Source organism: Ceratotherium simum, chromosome 28 (genome assembly GCF_057802395.1).
Source record: "Ceratotherium simum simum isolate JZ-2026a chromosome 28, ASM5780239v1, whole genome shotgun sequence".
Classification (NCBI taxonomy): domain Eukaryota; kingdom Metazoa; phylum Chordata; class Mammalia; order Perissodactyla; family Rhinocerotidae; genus Ceratotherium; species Ceratotherium simum.
This window is the reverse complement of record NC_141927.1, coordinates 25,798,413-25,816,806: the sequence shown is the minus strand read 5'-3', so window position 1 is coordinate 25,816,806 and position 18,394 is coordinate 25,798,413. Positions and strand designations below refer to the sequence as shown.

Genomic DNA, 18,394 nt, shown 5'->3' with positions numbered 1-18,394 from the left:
TTTCCTCATAGACTAAAACCCTGAAGGGAAACCCTCTTCTTCAAGGTCTGATCTCTATCAGGGAACCCAAGTCCTGCAGTTAAGTGTCATGAAAATGAACTGATAAGCAGCCAGAAGCAAAGTGCTGTGTATACACAAATTGCACTGCATTGCAGGGTGCAGTATGGAAGTTCAAGCAAGAATTGCGTATTAAAATGCATGAGCTTACCGTAGCTTTACCGAGAAGATAACATACTTAACAGTCACTGGTGGAGCATTGCCTAGGAGAATGGGTATTTTATGTGGATCTAAGTGAGTCTTTTGAAGTGTTTTTTGATTCTTTTCATTAGGCAAGATGAAGCCGTCTTTAAGGCCATGTCACCAGCATAAAAAGATGCACACTATATGTCAGCAGCTACACTATAATGCATTTATTTTGTGTGAGCACAGCAATACACTTGAGAACAGTTGATTTTGCAGAAGACTGAATTAACCCTTCCATTGCTGTCCTGCTGCACAGAACCACCAATCTTGTCACACTGAAGCCTTTGCCTTTTATAACTACATTCTTTAACCTGTTCATGTATTAAGGATAAATTAGGTAAAGAGAAGAAAACAGAGTGGGAAAGCGTGCTCAAAAACAATGTGCTCAATTCTGTGAGGTGGGACCAGGATCTTCTCAAACACCAGGTTTGCCCTCTCCCATTGTAACTGAACTGCACGCACCTCCTGAGGTCATTTTTGTATTTCTCCTGTGTGGGTCACTTTGTCCCTACCTGCTGATCAACACTTTCCCCTCCTGGGTCTTATTAAGTGAGTGAGCTGGACCCTTCAGTTTTGTTGGATGCTAATGGAGCCTAACCGGGGTTTTCCTTCCACGCTTGTTCAAATGGTCTCCCCTCACTTTGGGAAGAAAGAAAAATAGGACTGGACTGCCAGTACTGGGGGAGGACAGCAAGGCAGAGTGGAATTGCCCATCAGTGGAACCAGAGAGCTGTTGGTTCCAATCCCAGTGCTACCACTTTTCAGCTGATGGGCGCTGGCAAATCATGTGGCCCTCTGCGCCTCAGTTTTCTTCTCTATAAAATGGGGATGAGGTCCCTCTCATGGGGTTGCTTAGCACAGGGTAGATACTTAACCAAATGTTGGATCCACTTCCATCCCTCTACACCTTCCCCCCAATTCTATTCATACCTACGAGAAATCAGTGACATTGGAACACGAGGAAGTATTCTCTATTTACCTTCTACCTTTGTCCCCTTCGCACACAGAAGCCAAACCTGGAAACCATGTCTTCTCCCTCTCTCCCCTCCTCCTATCTCCTCATCCTCAGTCCTGCTATGTCACCGCCAGATCACAAGGTGGGTGTCTCAAGGGGAACCAGCCTTCCTGCTCTCAGCTGGGTGGGGGCTCACAGGCTCATCCTGGTGGGCTGACTGGCAGAGGATCCTAATTGAGTTACAACACACTGCCTGTCTCTGGAGGGGGAGGGGCAGAGAGAAGGCCACAGGTGTTTTTCTGGGGTCTTCTCCCTGTTCTATTTTGCCACATTCCCCCCGGCAGGCGCAAGGCAGTGACCTTGGCACTGGATCCCAGAGGACACACCCAGGTCAAGGTGCTAGCCTGTCCTAGGCTGCAAGAGGAAGGGAGGAGACTGGGTGGTAAGCTGTCATACTCTCTGTTAAAAGATTTTTAGCCCAAAGACTATCTCGAACTCCGTTCTATCTCAGTGAATGAGTCACTGACTGGCAATGGTGTAAACACAGGTGTAAGATTGGCCTGCGGAAGTCCTGTGTGTCCCAGCGTGGTGGACGACCAGCTCCCTCCAGTCTAACCCTTGCATTCCACATCCAGAAAACCAAAGTTCAAAGAGGTTAAGCAGTTTGCCTGAGGCCTCCAATCAGCCAAGGGACTGAGCGGGACTTGGAACCCGCTGTCAGGATTCCCAGCCCGGCTCTGTCCCGCGCCACCCTCCTCCCACCGGCAACGGTAATTGACAATCACGGTACCCACGCCGCTTTCGGAACCCGTCTGGGATCCCGACCTCATCATTCCACTCCCGACGCCTGGCTTTCTCGTTCCGCCACTCCAGCTCTCCGGCTTTACCCTCCCCGCGCCCCTTCCCACCCAGGGTCTTGCAGAGCCGGCTGGATGAAGCGATGCGGGACACCTATAATACCTATGCATATATTACGGTAAGAGGAAGATTGCAAACACCGAAACTCGCCCCTGCAGAAGCGCGCAGAGTCATCCTTGGGGAGGGGTACAAATGGGGCTCCGCTCAGGGGTCAGACGGCGCCAAGTCCCGGGTTAGGGGCGGAGCCTCTTGATCGGGAGCGGGAGGGGGGGGAGGGACCGGACACAGAGTTTGGAGGAATCGGGGGCTGGAGAGCCGGGGCCCGCCCGGGAGGGAGCTGGGGGCGCGCGAGCAGAGCGGCCGGGCGCGCTCGACTAGGGGCGCGCGGGGCGGCGGCGGGGACTGCGGAGGTGCGGCGGGAGCCGGGGCGGGCGGCGTAACCGGAGGCGGAGGGGGCGGAGCCGCGCTCGCAGCTGCCACCCGGCCGCCGGGCCCAGGCAGACGACACACGCCCGCGGCCCGGTCCGCACCGCGCGCACACACGCTCCAAACAATGCTCCGGAGCGCCCGGCGGGGCGGCTGGCGGCTCGGAGACCGACGGCGAAGCCAGGGGAGCGCGGCCCCGAGGTGAGCCCGCGACGCTTTCTCCAAATGTGGCCTCTTTTTGTCTGGCAAACGTGGCCGCAGAGGGGAGCTTCGGAGGAGCGCTACGATCGCCGAGCGGGCGACCCCCTGTCGGCGTCCCCCGGGGTGACAGGCGGCCGCCTGGGGAGGGTGGAGCGTCCGGACCGCGTGCGCCCGGGGTTGTGCCGGAGGTGGAGGTGCCTAACCCGGAGAACAGGGAAACCGGAGGGGTTTTCGAATCATTCGAGAATCGCACTCTTTAAAACGGGGAAACTTTCCTTCGAGTTCCGGGAGGGGAAACCGACTGTTCTGCCGGTTTGCTGCTCTGTGTGGGGCAAGAGACTGGAGCGCTTTGGAGATTGCTACTGTGGAGACTTCCTTTCCACGGCAGCAGTATTGTCAACGGAGCAGAGAGGGAGAGACCGACAGGGCTTCGCGGACCAGGATCGCAGGTTGATGTTTGGGGACTCAGATTAGTAGCTGCCTCTGATGCGGCACCGGGTTAGATGCCAGCCTCGGGGTCTCCAGAGAGGACGAGATGATGCCTTCTTCTTGAGCCCTGGCTGAGACCTCTGAAAGGGGTGCTGAGGGCAAGCTCTTAATCTTTGCTTGTGCTGCCCACTCCCCACCGGACACACACACACACACAGAAAATAGAATCTCTCCACTTTCCGGTCCCATGAATGGGAAAGAAGGCAGGGCTGGCTGACTGTGTATATTTCTCTCAGGTAATGCTCAGCCAGCAAGCACATGGCTTTGCAGAGCCGACGGCAGAGCCCAAAGGTCTAGGGGCGAGGAGTTTTGCAATTCGTTCAGTCCAGAGTCAGGTTCCGAAGGCCTTATTGATCACTCGACTGAACTGTCGTTAACAACTCCTTCCCTTTTTGAGAGAGAAATTTGATAGGAAGTCCTGGGGAATTCTGCAATTATTTTGCTATCCTGGGGTCCTGTGGAACTGGGTATGCTCCTTACTGGTTTAGACTGAATGGGTCTAACCCACAAAAACCACATTCCTACTGCTGAGATTAGATTACATAGCACTGGAGAAGAAAAAAGAAACTAAAAGGTTGGGTGAATATCATGACTTTCCCTGTGTGTGTGTGTGGGGGGGGGGGTGTTAACGCTGTCACTTTTCTCCATCCCTGTCACCCGTCACTGGCATGTCGAAATCTAGACAAACACTTTCCATACATATTTTCTTTTTCCACTGTTGCATTAATTTAATTGTAGTATATATAAATTGTTTAGATGAATGTTTTCTGGAATTCTGTCACTTCAGGGTAAGGCACAGCAACTTTTGATGCAAGGATGAGGGGCAATATTTTGAGCCTTAATTTTATGGTTCTGGCCACAATTCTTCAGATTCTTTTTGAGATGGGGTGGGAGTGTATCTGACAGCTTCAGTCTTACAAATTGAAGCCACAAATCTAGTGCAGAAGTTTGCAAAGATATTTTATCAGGATTTGGATCAGAAAGAATGCTGAGATCTTTTTCTAATCTTACACTGCTGCCTCCCACTGAAATGGGGGAATTTGCATAATTCTGGGAGCCGCCTCCCCTCAGAGGTAAGGAATGTGGGCTGGGAAGTTGCCATTCCCAGGCTACGGAGAGCTGGCACTGGTAGGCGCTCTCGGCTCCTGCTTTGTGAGCGTCACTTAAGTGTTTCATCTTTTACTTAAAACAAATAGAACATGATGTAATCTATGCAGAAATAGAAGTACAATGTTGTACACCTGAAACTTTTACAATGTTATAAACCAATGTTACTACAATAAACAAAAAATTAAAAAACAAAAACAAACAAACAAACAAAAAAACAAATAGGAGATAATTCCAGGCACAGAACCGCTCGAGACAGATCGAACTGGAAAAGAATCTTTTCTCGCTTGACCTGGTGGTAAATTGTTTGCCGTGACTGAGAAACCAGTTTTAACAGGATGCAGTGAGTCAATGATGGTGAGAAACCTAGGGCTGCATTCTGTTCTCTCATTCAAAGACTTCCTTTTAAAACCCTGTGTGTCTCTGAGCAGTTGTGCTGCGAAAGTTGTGCTGCGAAAGTTGTGCCCATGGTGAGAGAATTTCAGAGCTGAGGATGGGAACGAAGAGAGTTCTCATAAACTGCTGAGAGGTTCTAAAGGAAGCTTCTCGCACGTTAGTAATCCAGAGCCTACCACGAGTCCCAGGGCTGTAGTGGGCCATGGGCTGCTAAGGAGTGGGGGACCTCTGGCACCAAACAATCGTCACAAGCTTGTGCTGTCAGTTGCCTGTTGAGGAGGAAATGAGATGCGGCCACCCAAAACTGCTGCTTTGTGAATCTGTGGTAGCCCTGAGGAAGTGGTTGGACGCCCACCTCCTCAGATAGCACAGCTTTATGAGAAGCTTCAGGAACGTGAGGAGCCGACACAGAACTGGTTTCCAAGCTCTCTTCCTCCGTCCACTGAGGGGCGTGGGAGCCTCTGCCTGCAGGAGAGAGGGGCCTGTCTTTTTCAGTGGTGGTGAAGAGCTAGGCAGCCTTCATCATCTCCCCAGGAAAGGACCTACTCCCCACTTCCAGGCAGGGGTATGGAGACTTGCCCTACTGAGCACCAAAATTCTTCCTCCCCTTTTTCCTCCTTCCAAAATTTAGCAGCAGAGCCTAAAGCTGTCTGTGGCCTGAGATTGTAGGAGAAAGAAAAGTCCTTGCCATCCTCCTCTGCTTGTTGAAGCTTAGTGACCTCTTCTGGGGAACTTGGCAAAGAGTGAACCTGATACATGGGTGTGTTTAGGGGAGAAGAACCTAACCTGCAATCATCTTGAGAGGGATGCATAAGATCCTAACAATGATGGCTGAAGACAGATACTTGTCTTTCATTTCAGAGTGTTCATTTAGCTTCATGGTGCACTTTGGAGGGAAAGGAGGCAAAGTGAGCTCCAGCACGTGTTGAAAAAGCACCCCTGTCTGAGTGTGGGAGGCCAGAAAGAGAGCACTTCCCACAAAGATTCTGGAATGATCTCTGGGGCTCCTGGCTCATTCCATCTAGTTAGTCCTGTTGACAGTTTAGAGAGCATCAACCTCAAAGCAAGTTCTCACGGGAAGAACGTGGAGAGCAAACCCCAGGGCAAAACCCTCCTTGTTTAATGAGAACCTGTTCACCTTAGGTTCTTAAGGACGATTTTCTCTTGAACATTCTCATGAGGAAGTCTGTTCAGTTAAATGAGGAAAGGAGAGCAATGAGCAGCAAACAGATAATGGCGAGTGACTCAGTGTGCTGAATGACGCGTGACGCGTGAGGTGGGGGGCTGCCAACGAAATGGGCTTCTCTTTCTAGGACCACCAAACTCTCTGTGTCTATGGACAGGTCTTAGTTTATGTCGTTGCCTTCTTTTCCCATCTATATCATGGGGATAACAGCTACCTGACGGTGTTCTTCATGTTAATTGGTTAATATCCTCAACCATTTGAGCTCCTCCTCAACGGTGAATTTACTAAGTTCTATGGTGCAAACTCTGCCTTCAGTTTTACTCAGAGGCAACTAACTCTTTCAGCAAGCAGACTGCCTTACCTCCAGGGTTACCATAGGGAAAAATAACTGTGTGATAGTCTCTTCCCTCTGTTAGATTCTATCCAGCCACCCCTGGACCACAGGACTGTAGTGATCGTGCATTTCTCTTTCTTTTCCCCCTCAGCCCCCAGCTCCAGCCTTATTGACCCCACTAAGCACTGGATTGAATACGGAATTTTCTTATTCCTTATAAGGAATTATTCTTATAAGGAGGGGGGCAAATTCCCAAGATGCCAGACCTCCTAATGAGGTTCCCCTGGGGGGCAGGCCAGCACTCACCACTCCCCTTTCTCATCCAGTCCATCTCCACCTGGTCACAGGTATGGATTACAGAGCTGATGGCAGGGCCCTGGCCTGCCTCCCCGCTCACACAGTTCTTATCCTCTGAAGCCACCATCTTTATTTGCTGTACTGCTTTGAAGTTCTCGTTTCTCTGGGGCAGAGTCCCAGGCTCTAGACCCCTAGCAGCAGGGAATGAATGCATGAATGAGATTCAGGCTTCTCCTCTCAAACCTGTGTGGTTTCTTCCCATTACTGTCCCCAAATCTCCAAGCGCTCAGGATTTTAGGAGACTGAAATGTCTTTTATGCTCTCTATTCACGTAACAGAGTTGTGTTTAGTTTTTACAGCCTCTGATAAGGTCACATCACCGGAATGACTTTAGGAGCCTTATGACAAATGGATGAGGGCCTTGGAATAAATGGAACACTAATCTTCACCTTTTTGCTCCTCCTGTCCTCCTTCCACCCCATTCTACTCCCCAGTCAAATAACCAGACTGGAATTGATAATGCACCCGTCCCCTGGTGGGGAGACCTCTGACCAGGTGAGTATTCTGCTTTCCAGGAAGCTGCTCTGTGACCCCCAGTTGCCTCCCACAAGACCACGCCAGAGAGCCAGGCGCAAGATGAACCAGCACACCGTCCGCTCAAGGTACACCAGCCCGTCCGACTGAACCCCGAGAGCCTGAAAATGTCTGCGTGCAGTGACTTTGTGGAGCACATCTGGAAGCCCGGGTCCTGCAAGAACTGCTTCTGCCTGCGGAGTGACCACCAGCTGGCGCCTGGCCACCCCCAGCCAAGAGCAGGCAGCCTGCCCCCTCCACCGCGCCTGCCCCCCAGGCCTGAGAACTGCCGCCTGGAAGATGAAGGTGTGAACAGCTCGCCCTACTCCAAGCCCACCATCGCTGTGAAGCCCACCATGATGAGCTCCGAGGCCTCTGATGTGTGGACAGAGGCCAACATGAACACTGACGTCTCACAGGTGAGGCTGACTAACACCGCTGGTATTTTTACAGGGGCTGTTCTTGTCGTAACACTTGGTGACTGCAGGTAGCCAGGGAGCACTGTTAGAGCGAGACTCCTGCAGGATGGCATCCCGTCAGCCTGCCCCAAGACTGCTCCATCCTCCCTGCCGCCCTCTTTTCTATCTGCTCCTCTAGGCTAAGAACCAGTAATCCAGTCCCTCAAAGTTTATTTGGAGACTGTATTAATTATTTATTTGGATAAATATAAGGACACATAACATGAAGCTTTTTTAAAAAAAGTGTTTACAATTCTTCAATCGATAATTTTAAATGTATACATAAGTAGCAATAATTGCATAACGAATCCCGTGCATCCACCCTTCAGCATGAGCGTCAACAATCATCAACCCATGACCAATCTTGTTTCAGCTCTGCCCCCACCCCATCCTCCCTTCCTTGTGATTTTAAAGCACACCCCAGATATCGCATCATTTCAGTACATCTTTAAAAAATAAAGCCTTTATAAAAATACAACCACAATGCCATTATCGCACTTAAAAATATTAGCAGTAATTCCTTGATATCATCCAATTCCCAGCCAGTGTTCATATTTTCAGTTTCGAAGCTTGGGTTTTACCAGCTTTGAGCTAGGGTCACTAAAAACAGTACATCCCTAGAGATTAGACCATTCTGCTCATCCCACAGGTAACCCTCACAAAGATAAAATTATGTAGAGGGCACGTAGAGCCTGCTGCCTCTAGACATGTCTAGGAAGCTCTCCGTCTAGGACATATTCGGAGAACTGCTTGCCACCTGTTTGACCTCTTTGCCTGTTCTAGTTTTCCTAAACCATCGTGGTGAGTGGCTCAGGAGGGGTGTGTGAGTTTATGTGAAATCAGAGGTTGGTTTTAAATCAGGGGGAGCTTAATTGAAGAGAGACATTTCCTGTGGTTGCGCTGAGCTCCATTCCCCTCAGGGCAGCTCCATTTCTCCTCAGCTGGCTCCATCCATTCACCAGGCCATTCTCCCTACCTTCACCCTTCACAGACGTGAGCCAGGGACTCTTTAAGTTCCGAATCATCTTGGAAAGGAGCCAGTTGCAGGCCCTACTTTGAGGCTGCTTCTGTAAGTGGGGATGGGGGAGCTTTTAGAAAGGAAGGAGGAGGGGACAGTGACTTCAGTGATGGGAATGACCAGTCCACTGTCCGTATCATAGCTCAACTAGTCCAGCCACTTATGCAGGCTCAGCCTGAGGTCACTGCCTGTAACTGGGAGCAGGAGCAGCTCTTTGGCATGGCCCAGAGAGAAGAAATGTATAATAAATAAGGAAGCCGGGACCCAGCTCAGAAACCACCGCTCACCTCCTGCTCCCTGCCCCCACGCCACCCACCCAAGGAGTTTTAAAAAGCCTTGTAGCTTTGGCTCCTTCAGGAATGCACTGTGACATAGTTATCAAAAGACTAACGAACTCAAAGCAAAAGTTAAACAAAACCCAAAACTCTATTTTCAAAACCCATTAGAGAACTTATCTCATCCGGCAGTTTCGAGGGAGAAGGCAAAATGTTCTTTTTTTAGCGCTTTTTTTCCCCTGCCTCACAGACTTAAGCCAAAAGAATTACAGACCATGGGTGGGAAGTGCAGCTCAGCGTCTGGCCAGACCAATGGCTCGGGTGCCCTGGCAGTGAAGAGAAGGCAGTGGGGAGATCAGATGGTGGGCGTGCTGCAGAGCGTCCTCAGAGCAGCACAGAAGACAGTCTGCAATGCCACGGCCCTTCCCTCTCACTTTTTCTCTCTTCCTTTTTTCTCTGACAAGTTCTAACATAAGTCTTTTAACCTTGGGGCTGTGTAGGTCATCTGGAGACGAACCCCCGGCAAGCTCCCCCTCCCGAAGCAGGAAGATGTGCCGATAGTTTACCTGGGCAGCTTCCGTGGCCTCCAGAAACCTGCTGGGCCCCCTGCCTCCACAGATGGCCACTCTCGATGCCCTCCTGCGTATGCCATGGTCGGCCTGCATGGCCGAGAGGCCCGGGGGGACCGGAGCACTGCCTTCCACCCGGTCAGTTTCCCTGACGAGAAGGTTGGGCAAGAAGATAAACCCACGTTTCCCTACCAAGAGCTGACCTCCACTCAGGAGAGCTTCCGCCAGAAACTGGCTGCCTTTGCGGGGATGACATCTGGCTGTCACAAGGGCCCTGGGCCCTACCCCTCTCCACAGCCCCTGCAGGAGTCCCTGCCCTCGGAGGATGACAGTGATCAGAGATGCTCACCCTCAGGGGACAGTGAAGGGGGAGAATACTGCTCCATCCTGGACTGTTGCCCTGGGAGCCCTATTGCCAAGGACACCTCACAGGCTGAGGGTTCCCGGCACAGACTTGGTGGAGGGGACTGCTCGCCATCGTGTTGGGAGCAGAGATCCTGTGTGGGGCCGGCTGAAGAGGAGAAGCGAGTTTTGAGCTTCCCGAAGGAGTGCTGTGGCCAGGGCCCGACAGAGAACCCGTCCCGCCTGGGCCCCAAGAAACCGTCCATTCCCTCAGAGGCCGCCAGTTCTCCGGATGGCCTCTCCTGTGGGAGTGCCAGCAGCGGCACCAGCAGCCCCTTCGGCCCCCATCTTGAGAGCGATTACTGCTCCCTCATGAAGGAAGCTGTGCCTGGCAAGCAGCAGGACTCTGGCTGCCATGTGGTGACCTCTAACAGGTGCCTTGGGCCAACTGGGGAGCCCCAGCCCCCAGCCCACCCCAGGGAAGCTGTACAGCCTGAACCCATCTATGCTGAGAGCACCAAGAGGAAGAAGGTTCCAAGGCCTTCTAGGCCACAGGCCAAGGCAGAACAGGTGGCAGCTGCTCAGGGGCAGGGCCAGGTACAGACAGCTAACACCTGGGCTCAGAAAACAGCATCTGGCTGGGGCCGGGACCGGGAAGGCCCAGATGTGGCCCCCCACGTGGCGGATATGGCCCCCCAGGTGGCGGCCACCATCACAGTCATGGCAGCGCACCCAGAAGAGGACCACCGGACGATCTACCTGAGCAGCCCTGACTCCGCAGTGGGGGTGCAGTGGCCACGTGGGCCTGTGAGCCAGGACTCTGAGGCAGGCGAAGAGGAGACTTCAGCTGGCCAGAGGCTGAGCTCCAGGGAAAGCCACCGTCACGCTGCAAGTGAGAACACACCCAAGGGGAGGCCTGCCATTCCCCCCAAGCTGTCCAAGAGTAGCCCCGGAGGGTCCCCGGTGTCACCATCTCCCTCCCCACTGTCTGACCTCAGCGAGGGTAGCTCTGGTGGCGGCATTGGGCCCCAGCCTTCCTCCAGGGGCCCCGCTGACCCCGCTTCTTCCTGCCGGGCCAACGGCATCCCCACTAGTGACTCCATCAGGTGCCCCCCGCCTGCCGCCACCACCTCAGCCTTGGACCAGAGGCGGTCCCGGTACCAGACTGGGGCCTGGAGTCGTCAGTGCCGGATAGAGGAAGAAGAGGAGCTGGAACAGGACTTGAATCAAAGGGGAAGAGAGATGGAAAATGGCACCATGGACCCCTCCAACTCTTCCACCTGGCACCGTCTGTGCCCCACAGACAGCTCCTCTGAGCAGAACAGCAAAGCCGGGACTGGGATGAGCAAATCGGCCTCTTTTGCCTTTGAGTTCCCCAAGGACAGAAGCGGGATGGAGGCATTCTCGCCTCCTCCGCCGCCTCCAAAGTCGAGGTGAGTACTATTGTCTGTGTGTGACTCGGGGCTCATCTAGCAGGACAGAGGGCTCTTCCAGAAACCTTTGTTTTTGCCTCCTTTACCAAACGGCTTCAGAGGCAGGCTGGGAGTCCTGCCCTCCGGGCACCACCCTCTGCCCAAAGGCTCTTGAGCCTGTATGTAAATTTCTGAGAGTTGTTCATGTTTGTAGTCAGCAAACAAACCTCCAAGGGATGCCTTGCTTGGGATTGGTTATTTGCAAGGAATCTTTCCAAGAAGCACTGCCAAGCTGTTGCTCTTTCCTGGTGCTCATAATTTTATAATTTGGTGCTCTTTTTCTCTTCATCTCTCTGAAGTATCTTCAGCAGCCTTTTTCAAGGAATCCCTGAAATTCTCCATTTAAACATGCAACAGAAGGCCTAAGGAGGCTCTGCTACAGAATTTGGAGAGGCAAAGAGATGGGGAGAAAAATGGACCATGCCACATGTGTGCTCCAGAAACTGTTACCACGATGGCAATTAGGCCTTGGGGCCAAAAGCAGAATAGTAGGAGGCTCTGCACGTGGTTCGTAACCCTTAGATGTATATTTTTAAAGAAAAAAAAGTAGTTTCATTTCAGCTGCTGAAACTCACAGCTTTCGCCACTGCTTCATTGGTAGCTCCTGCTAGTTTAAAGTGCCTTTCAAAGGCTCAAGAAAAAATAAATGCCCTTTTTAAGGTATTGAGTTGTGCAAGGAATTTAAATTCTGGAAAAAAAATTTCTCTCTATTAGAGAAAAAACCTGATTCCTATCAGGGAAAGGAGAAACCTGCTGTTTTTCAAAAAATGACAGCCTTCCTGAACAGACTTTCTCTCGTCGTGTCATTTGCGGTGGTTCTGTTTTGGCTCATATGCCTCCAGGTTGATGTCAGAAGCAGGGAATTGACCGCAGAGAGAAACAGCTGTGACAGCTTACTTTGAACATCAAGGCCTCTCAGGCTGTGATGCGTTCTAACACAGGCTTTTTCCATGACCACGACTTTGTTCTGGTATTGCACTGGCCGCCTACCGTGCAGAGTAGACACCCTCCAGATCCTCAGGTGACTGCAGACTCTCTTTGGCTACAGTTTTAACACCCTGAATGAATGAAGCATTCAGCAGCTAAGAAAAGTTCCCATTTATATGGCGCTTACTATGGGCAGGGCACGGATCCGAGAGAGTTAGACACATTAATTCGTTTGCTCCTCGGAACAGCCCTTGGAGGTAGGAATTACCACCACCAATTTACAGATGACAAAACAGAGATAGAGCTGAAGTCATCTGCCAAGGTTACACAGCCATACCCAGCAGTCTGGCTCCAAAGTCTGTGCTAAACATATAGGGCACATCCATGGGCATAGGGCATGAGAGTAATGTGGGCATGGCTCTGTCTGCCTCAGACCTGGGTAGGTTAGTGAGAAGCACAGCCTCTGGCATCAGAAAATCAAGTTCATGTTGCATCCATCTCACCTGCAGGCTGAGTGATCTTGAGCAAGCCACTTGCCATGACTGAGCCTCCAGGTTACTCTTCTCTCAAATGAAATGGTGATAGCAATATTTTTATAACACCATGTTGTTGAAAGCCTCACATGAAAGGAACAGAATCCAATGCAGAGGTTAGTTATTATGTAGGCAAAAGCCACCCCGAGCTGTTGATTGTGGCCGTGACACCCACACCCTGTAGGAACAGGCCTGGCCCATTCCCAGGAACACCACCTGAGCCTTGGAGAAGGAACCAAAACTTTCTTGCTTAAGAATCACAGAGCTTGCAGAAACCCCAGTCGCCATAGCAACATGACTCAGGTAGGGTTTATTAGCATCTGGGTGGAAATCAGAGTTTATTGCCCAGTTTGTTATGATAAAATCATTGGGTCATATACAGCTCAAACCAGGTGGGAATCTCAGAGGTTCTGGGTTCCAGCTCTTAAAAAAAAAAGTTCTTATTTTCAAGACTTTTGGGAGAAAAATCTAGGAAATAAAATTAACTAGCTTAAGGGAACACAGAAAAAAGAAAAGAGCATCTGGTACTATTTAAAATAAATCAAACTAGTATATATTTTCATTTGGGGAAGATTTTTCAAGCATTACAGGCATTATGTCTTGAATCATCTCATTTCCTGGGTGAGGAGATAAAAGAGCATAAAGGCTTGGGACCATAAGCTAACTTTTAATTCTGGAACTCAGTAATTACTGAATTCCTCTGAAGAGGGTGTCAGGGACCCACAGTCTTCAAACTTCACAGCTCAGGTGATGGCACATCAGAACATTAATGAGAATGTAGCCCACGGTTGATCCAATACCAATTCTAGTGCCATACTGGTAACTATAGCAGGCTGATGTCAGTTTCTAAGATGGAAAAATGTTGGAAGGTCTTTGAGCGACATACCAGATTAACCTAATGTCTTCACATGGGCCATCTGTTAAATGGGTCCTGTTTCTAAGGATCAGCCTCACCTGCAAACAAAGGTAACGGATCTCATGATGTGTAGTGTGTACATGCAAAACTCTGGAGAAAGGGGTCATTTCATGCATTACAGTGTGACTTTTTGCTTACACTTAGATCCATCTGCTTTCTAGGGCCATTATGGAAGAACAGAGAATGATTTTCTGGTTTGCCTATGGTCCTGTTTTATGAAACTGACTGTAGATGTTGAGAGTGAGTTGGCTTTCCATGTGGTCTTATTTTGAATGTTTGGCAGTAGCTTATCTGTCTAAGAGATTGTCCGCTGTAAACTCCCATCGGGGTTCCTGAGAAACCTCTTGCTGTAATGCCATGTAGGACAAAGGCTCTAGATGCTCATTTCATGTGCTGAAAGCCCTTTAGAGGTGTTTAAGCGGGTGCCCACCCCTCCTACTGGGCAGGTAAGGCAGAGTCTGGGTGCTTCCTTACCGCCTGTTGCCAAGGCAACCTCCTGCTCACACAAGCTCACACCTATTTAGACTGATGGACCCCACAGAGTCTCTGGGTCACCCCTGCCCCAATTTAGGGCAGAGTTTGAAGGTGAAGATAGACAAGCACTGCTGCTTAAGAAACTAAAAACTAGGGCCGGCCTGGTGGCGCAAGCGATTAAGTGCGCGTGCTCCGCTGCGGCGGCTCGGAGTTCGCCGGTTCGGATCCCAGGCGCGCACCGATGCACCGCTTGTCAAACCGTGCTGTGGTGGCATCCTATATAAAGTGGAGGAGGATGGGCATGGATGTTAGCCCAGGGCCAGTCTTCTCAGCAAAAAGAAGAGGATTGGCAGATGTTAGCTCAGGGCCGATCTTCCTCACACACACAAAAAAACTAAAAACTGCAGGAAGGAAGTGTGGACTTCTTAGTTTAAATGTCACGTTCAAGACTTAAGGTGGTTTAATGAGAGCAGCAGTGCCTGGGGAAATAATTAAGATGCAAAAGAATCAAATTTATTTCTGCCTTTTATTTCCTCACAGATGCAAAGCTGGTTTTAAATGACTTATGGCTTTTGAGTGACAAGGTCAGTTGAGGGAGAATCATCAGATTAGCGCAGATAAGCATTTTGCAAAGAAACCCCAAATTAGGCTGATAGGCCTGAACTCAGAGGTGGAATTAGAGGACGGCAGGCGAAGAAGAACTAAGACAGGTTTATATGGTTTTAGTTGCCAAACGGTCTGGCCCCAGGTGAGACTAATCGAAAGAAAGAAAAGTTTCTCCAAGAAAGTGAGAGAGGTTTTAAAGTTATCACTCGTGCTAATTGTAATTTTAACCCCCTATTTAAATAAGTTCCTCCCCTCCTCTGCGGGGATCCTGGGGAGCAGAGACTGAGTCTGTCCCTGAGCTTTGCTCATTCTTAATTCCCTTTGCCCCCTCCCTCCCACCTTGCTTCTCAGGAGACAGGTGGTAACAGTGTCATAGAAGGAGCACTTTTCTGTCCACAAAAGTGGCCACTTTGCTAACCAGAGGAATCGAGACAACTACATTGTGTGGTCTCTCTGTAACGTGGTCTCTCGGCATGAGCCCCGCGGAGGGGAGCAGAATGAACAAGACGGGCATTTGTCTCCAGGCTCCATATCCAATCTGATGAAAGCTCCAGATGCTTTATTGAGGCACTTTCTGCTGTAGTGGATTATGATGGGATGGCAGCAATTTACTGGAAAATCCCATAGTCGTGGTGTGTAATGGGCTTTTCCGTGTGGCGTTTTGAAAATCACAGTTTGTATTAGAAAGCACTATATTTGCTTCAAGAATCTTCTCTGACTATGTTTAGCCTTTTTGACAAAACTGAAATAAGTAAGCTGAAGGTCAAGTAAGTGGAGGGGAGAACGAATACTGGGCATACTTCAGGGGAAGAAATTGCCCCACACATTTACATATAGAGTTTGGCAAACAGAACAAAGCACATGTATCAACAATACAAGTTTATATTCTGCTCCCTGCCAGGGCAAATTAATAGCTGGCCTCCTCCCATGAGTTTGTGGCTAGAACCTGAAAACACTGGACATCTAATGATGCAGGGAGAATTAAAACTGATTCCTAGCTTCCTATTTTGTAATTGAAAAAAAATCCCTGAGTTGAACAATAGTATATATAAAATACGTAGGACATTCTCTCCATTTTTGAAAATGTACATCCATGGCTAAGGCTAGGGATTGGAGAGTCTTTATTTAATTCATCAGATATCTACAAATTGCTTATTTTATTAGGCTCTGTGCAAGGTGCTAAGAAGCCAGTGACTGGGGTTCTGCTTCTCAAGGCCCCTGAGGGTTTGGTTGGTATAAATGAAACCAGCAGATGTGCAGTATGACAACCAAATCACCCGTGCTTTGATTCCCTTTGATGAGACTGTTATCATAGCATCTGGAATCTCACCGCGTTGGGTGCTCTGTTCAGTAATGCAAAGGTAAGCTCAGGGTGCCCAGGGATAGTGGAAGAACAGCCTTTCCTTTAACTGTCTTTTGACCTGATCCAAGATCAAGCTTAGTACAGGCATATAAACCATTTATAAAATAAAATAAAAAGGCCAGATGCACCTTGAAGGTAAAGAGCATGCTTAGCCATCTGTAATCCCATAATATCCTGTTTGGTGCCTGGCACGTAACAGATGCTCAAGAAATATTTGTCAAATAAACGTTGTGGGCAGAGACTATATCTTGTTTATTTCAGTTTTTCCAAAACCACCTAACCGTGCTTTGCACATCAAGAAATGTTGAGGCCAGCCCCGTGGCGTAGTGGTTAAGTTTGGCGCGCTCCACTTTGGCAGCCCGGGTTCGCGGGTTCAGATCTGGGGTGCAGACCTATACCACTCATCAAGTCATGCTATGGCAGAGACCCACATATAAAATAGAGGAAGATGGGCACAGATGTTAGCTCAGGGGCACTCTTCCTCAGCAAAAAGAGGGAATTTGGCAACAAGTGTTAGCTCAGGGCCAATTTTCCTCACCAAAAAAGTAAATAAATAAAAGAAATGTTGAAGAAAGGAACAAGTAGCTTTGAATACTTGTATCAAAGTATCTTTCTGAAACCCAGGTCTCTGGGTTGCCCCAGTGATCTGTTCATGCCTCTGTTTCAGTGGTTAACACAGTGTGTCTTGCAGTAGATTAAATTGGGTCCATGTTTGTATCGCCTCAAGAAATTGTAAACTCCTGGGAGTACAGGGACCATTTTTCTTTGACTTTCCCATAGGATACCTCAGCACAGTGCCTGGTACATAGTAGGTATTCAATAAAGGATTGTTGAATTAGGAAAAAAAAAGGCTGGAGTTAATTACAGATCTCGGCCTGAGATTTCACTGGACACCTCATTGTAATTCTGTGGCTAGCCTTGCTCAGAGGCACATTGTCACCTTGAGTTAAAGAAGCTGAGGTTAATAATTATTAATGCTTCAAGGTGGGCAAACACCATGTGGGCATAATGCATCCTCTCACAGATTAATTACTCTCCAAAGATTGTATATTTCACTTCTGCAACTGGGCTCTTACTCTGCTTTTTTTTTTCTTTTAAAGCTGAGCAGGTGTGTGGAGCCAGCCCTCCCTTGCCACAAGAATGTTTCTTTCAGGTAGTAATCAACTAAGGACTTTTTTTCCCCATCAGTGAGTTGCAAGGAATTCTAGGGTGTGGTTTCACTTCTCTGAGAATAGATTTTCCATGCTTTCTGGGTCCGGTTGCAAACACAAGCCTGGGCCCTATGATCAAGCCCCCTCTGTCCATCAAGTGATCAGAGGGACTTTGTTCCTAGAATGGCCAGCCTACTTTTGGGGTGTGGAACTCATCAGTTGGTGAGAAATTTTCTCTATACTTGGTGCAAGTAATTTGTTGTTGTTGTTTTGGGATCATGAATGTGCTCATGAAAGGACTTGTATTTCCTTCTAGCAGGGTTGATAGACCAACTACGAAGAACACTCAGCGTCCCTTTCTGCAGCTGATAACTTTCAGTTTAAGATCAGGGTCTTCATCCTCTGTGCTGGAATCACTTATTATTTCTTTCTGCTGAATTTTGGGCAGATCCCTAAAAATGTTGAGTGTTAAGGGTGTTCATGCTGTTCCCATATAACTCTGTAAACGTTCCTGCTTCTGTTAGCCTTTGTCTGGTGCACTGGAGGACTTATTCTCTGGGCTTCTCTAACAAGAAGTCATATAAACAACTGTTCCTCATTGGGGGAGAAGAGGAACTTCCAGATTAAAGGCTACTTTAGAAAAATCCTTCCCTTTTTACTCAGATATTCTACTCTCCAGTTAATTTTAGTATCTACCACTATCAAATGATCCCCCTGACTTCCTGGTAGTTGGTTTTTAGTCATTTCATGCCCACTAATGCATGTGCTATAAAAATGTTCCCAAAGTCTAAAACCTAGGCAAATAACTGGCGGTGTTACCACTGTATGTTCCTGAGTTGTAGAAAACCCTTCAGAATGGCTCCTGCTCCTCAGGAGCTCTATATGGCAGTCAAAATGAATGAAAATACAAAACTACACTAGATAAATACAAGAATAGTTGAGATAAATCGAAATATTAATAAGTAATATGACCTTGAAGATCAGGAATAAAGGGCAGAAGAGTCTTTAGAATTTTAAAATCAGTCATAGTGGGGATATCACTTAAAATAATTCTTATTAGTATGTGCAGATCAAAAGGAAGAATTTGTGATCTCATATTCTTGAATGATGAGGGCATTTAGATTGCATCCTCCACACCACTTCCAATCAATTAGAGTAGCAGTCTGGAGGTCCACATGGAAAACAGTGAGGCTATGTGCCCACCCTTCAGGAAAGCAGGTTATGC

The 18,394-nt window shown here is 49.0% G+C and overlaps 1 protein-coding gene across 4 annotated transcripts in view; it reads left to right on the top strand.

Moving 5' to 3' along the window:
• Positions 1-1,933: 1,933 nt before the first annotated feature.
• Positions 1,934-18,394, top strand: part of PRAG1 (PEAK1 related, kinase-activating pseudokinase 1) — a 51,040-nt gene continuing 34,579 nt past the window's right edge. Inside the window, exons 1-3 of one of the 4 annotated variants that reach the window (XM_087418468.1) lie at positions 1,934-2,174; positions 7,068-7,484; positions 9,317-11,160. In XM_087418468.1, the coding sequence (XP_087274594.1) occupies positions 7,194-7,484; positions 9,317-11,160 (2,135 nt within the window). In that variant the 5' untranslated portion in view covers positions 1,934-2,174; positions 7,068-7,193. The other 3 variants (XM_004428807.3, XM_087418467.1, XM_087418469.1) reach the window with 3 other exon arrangements.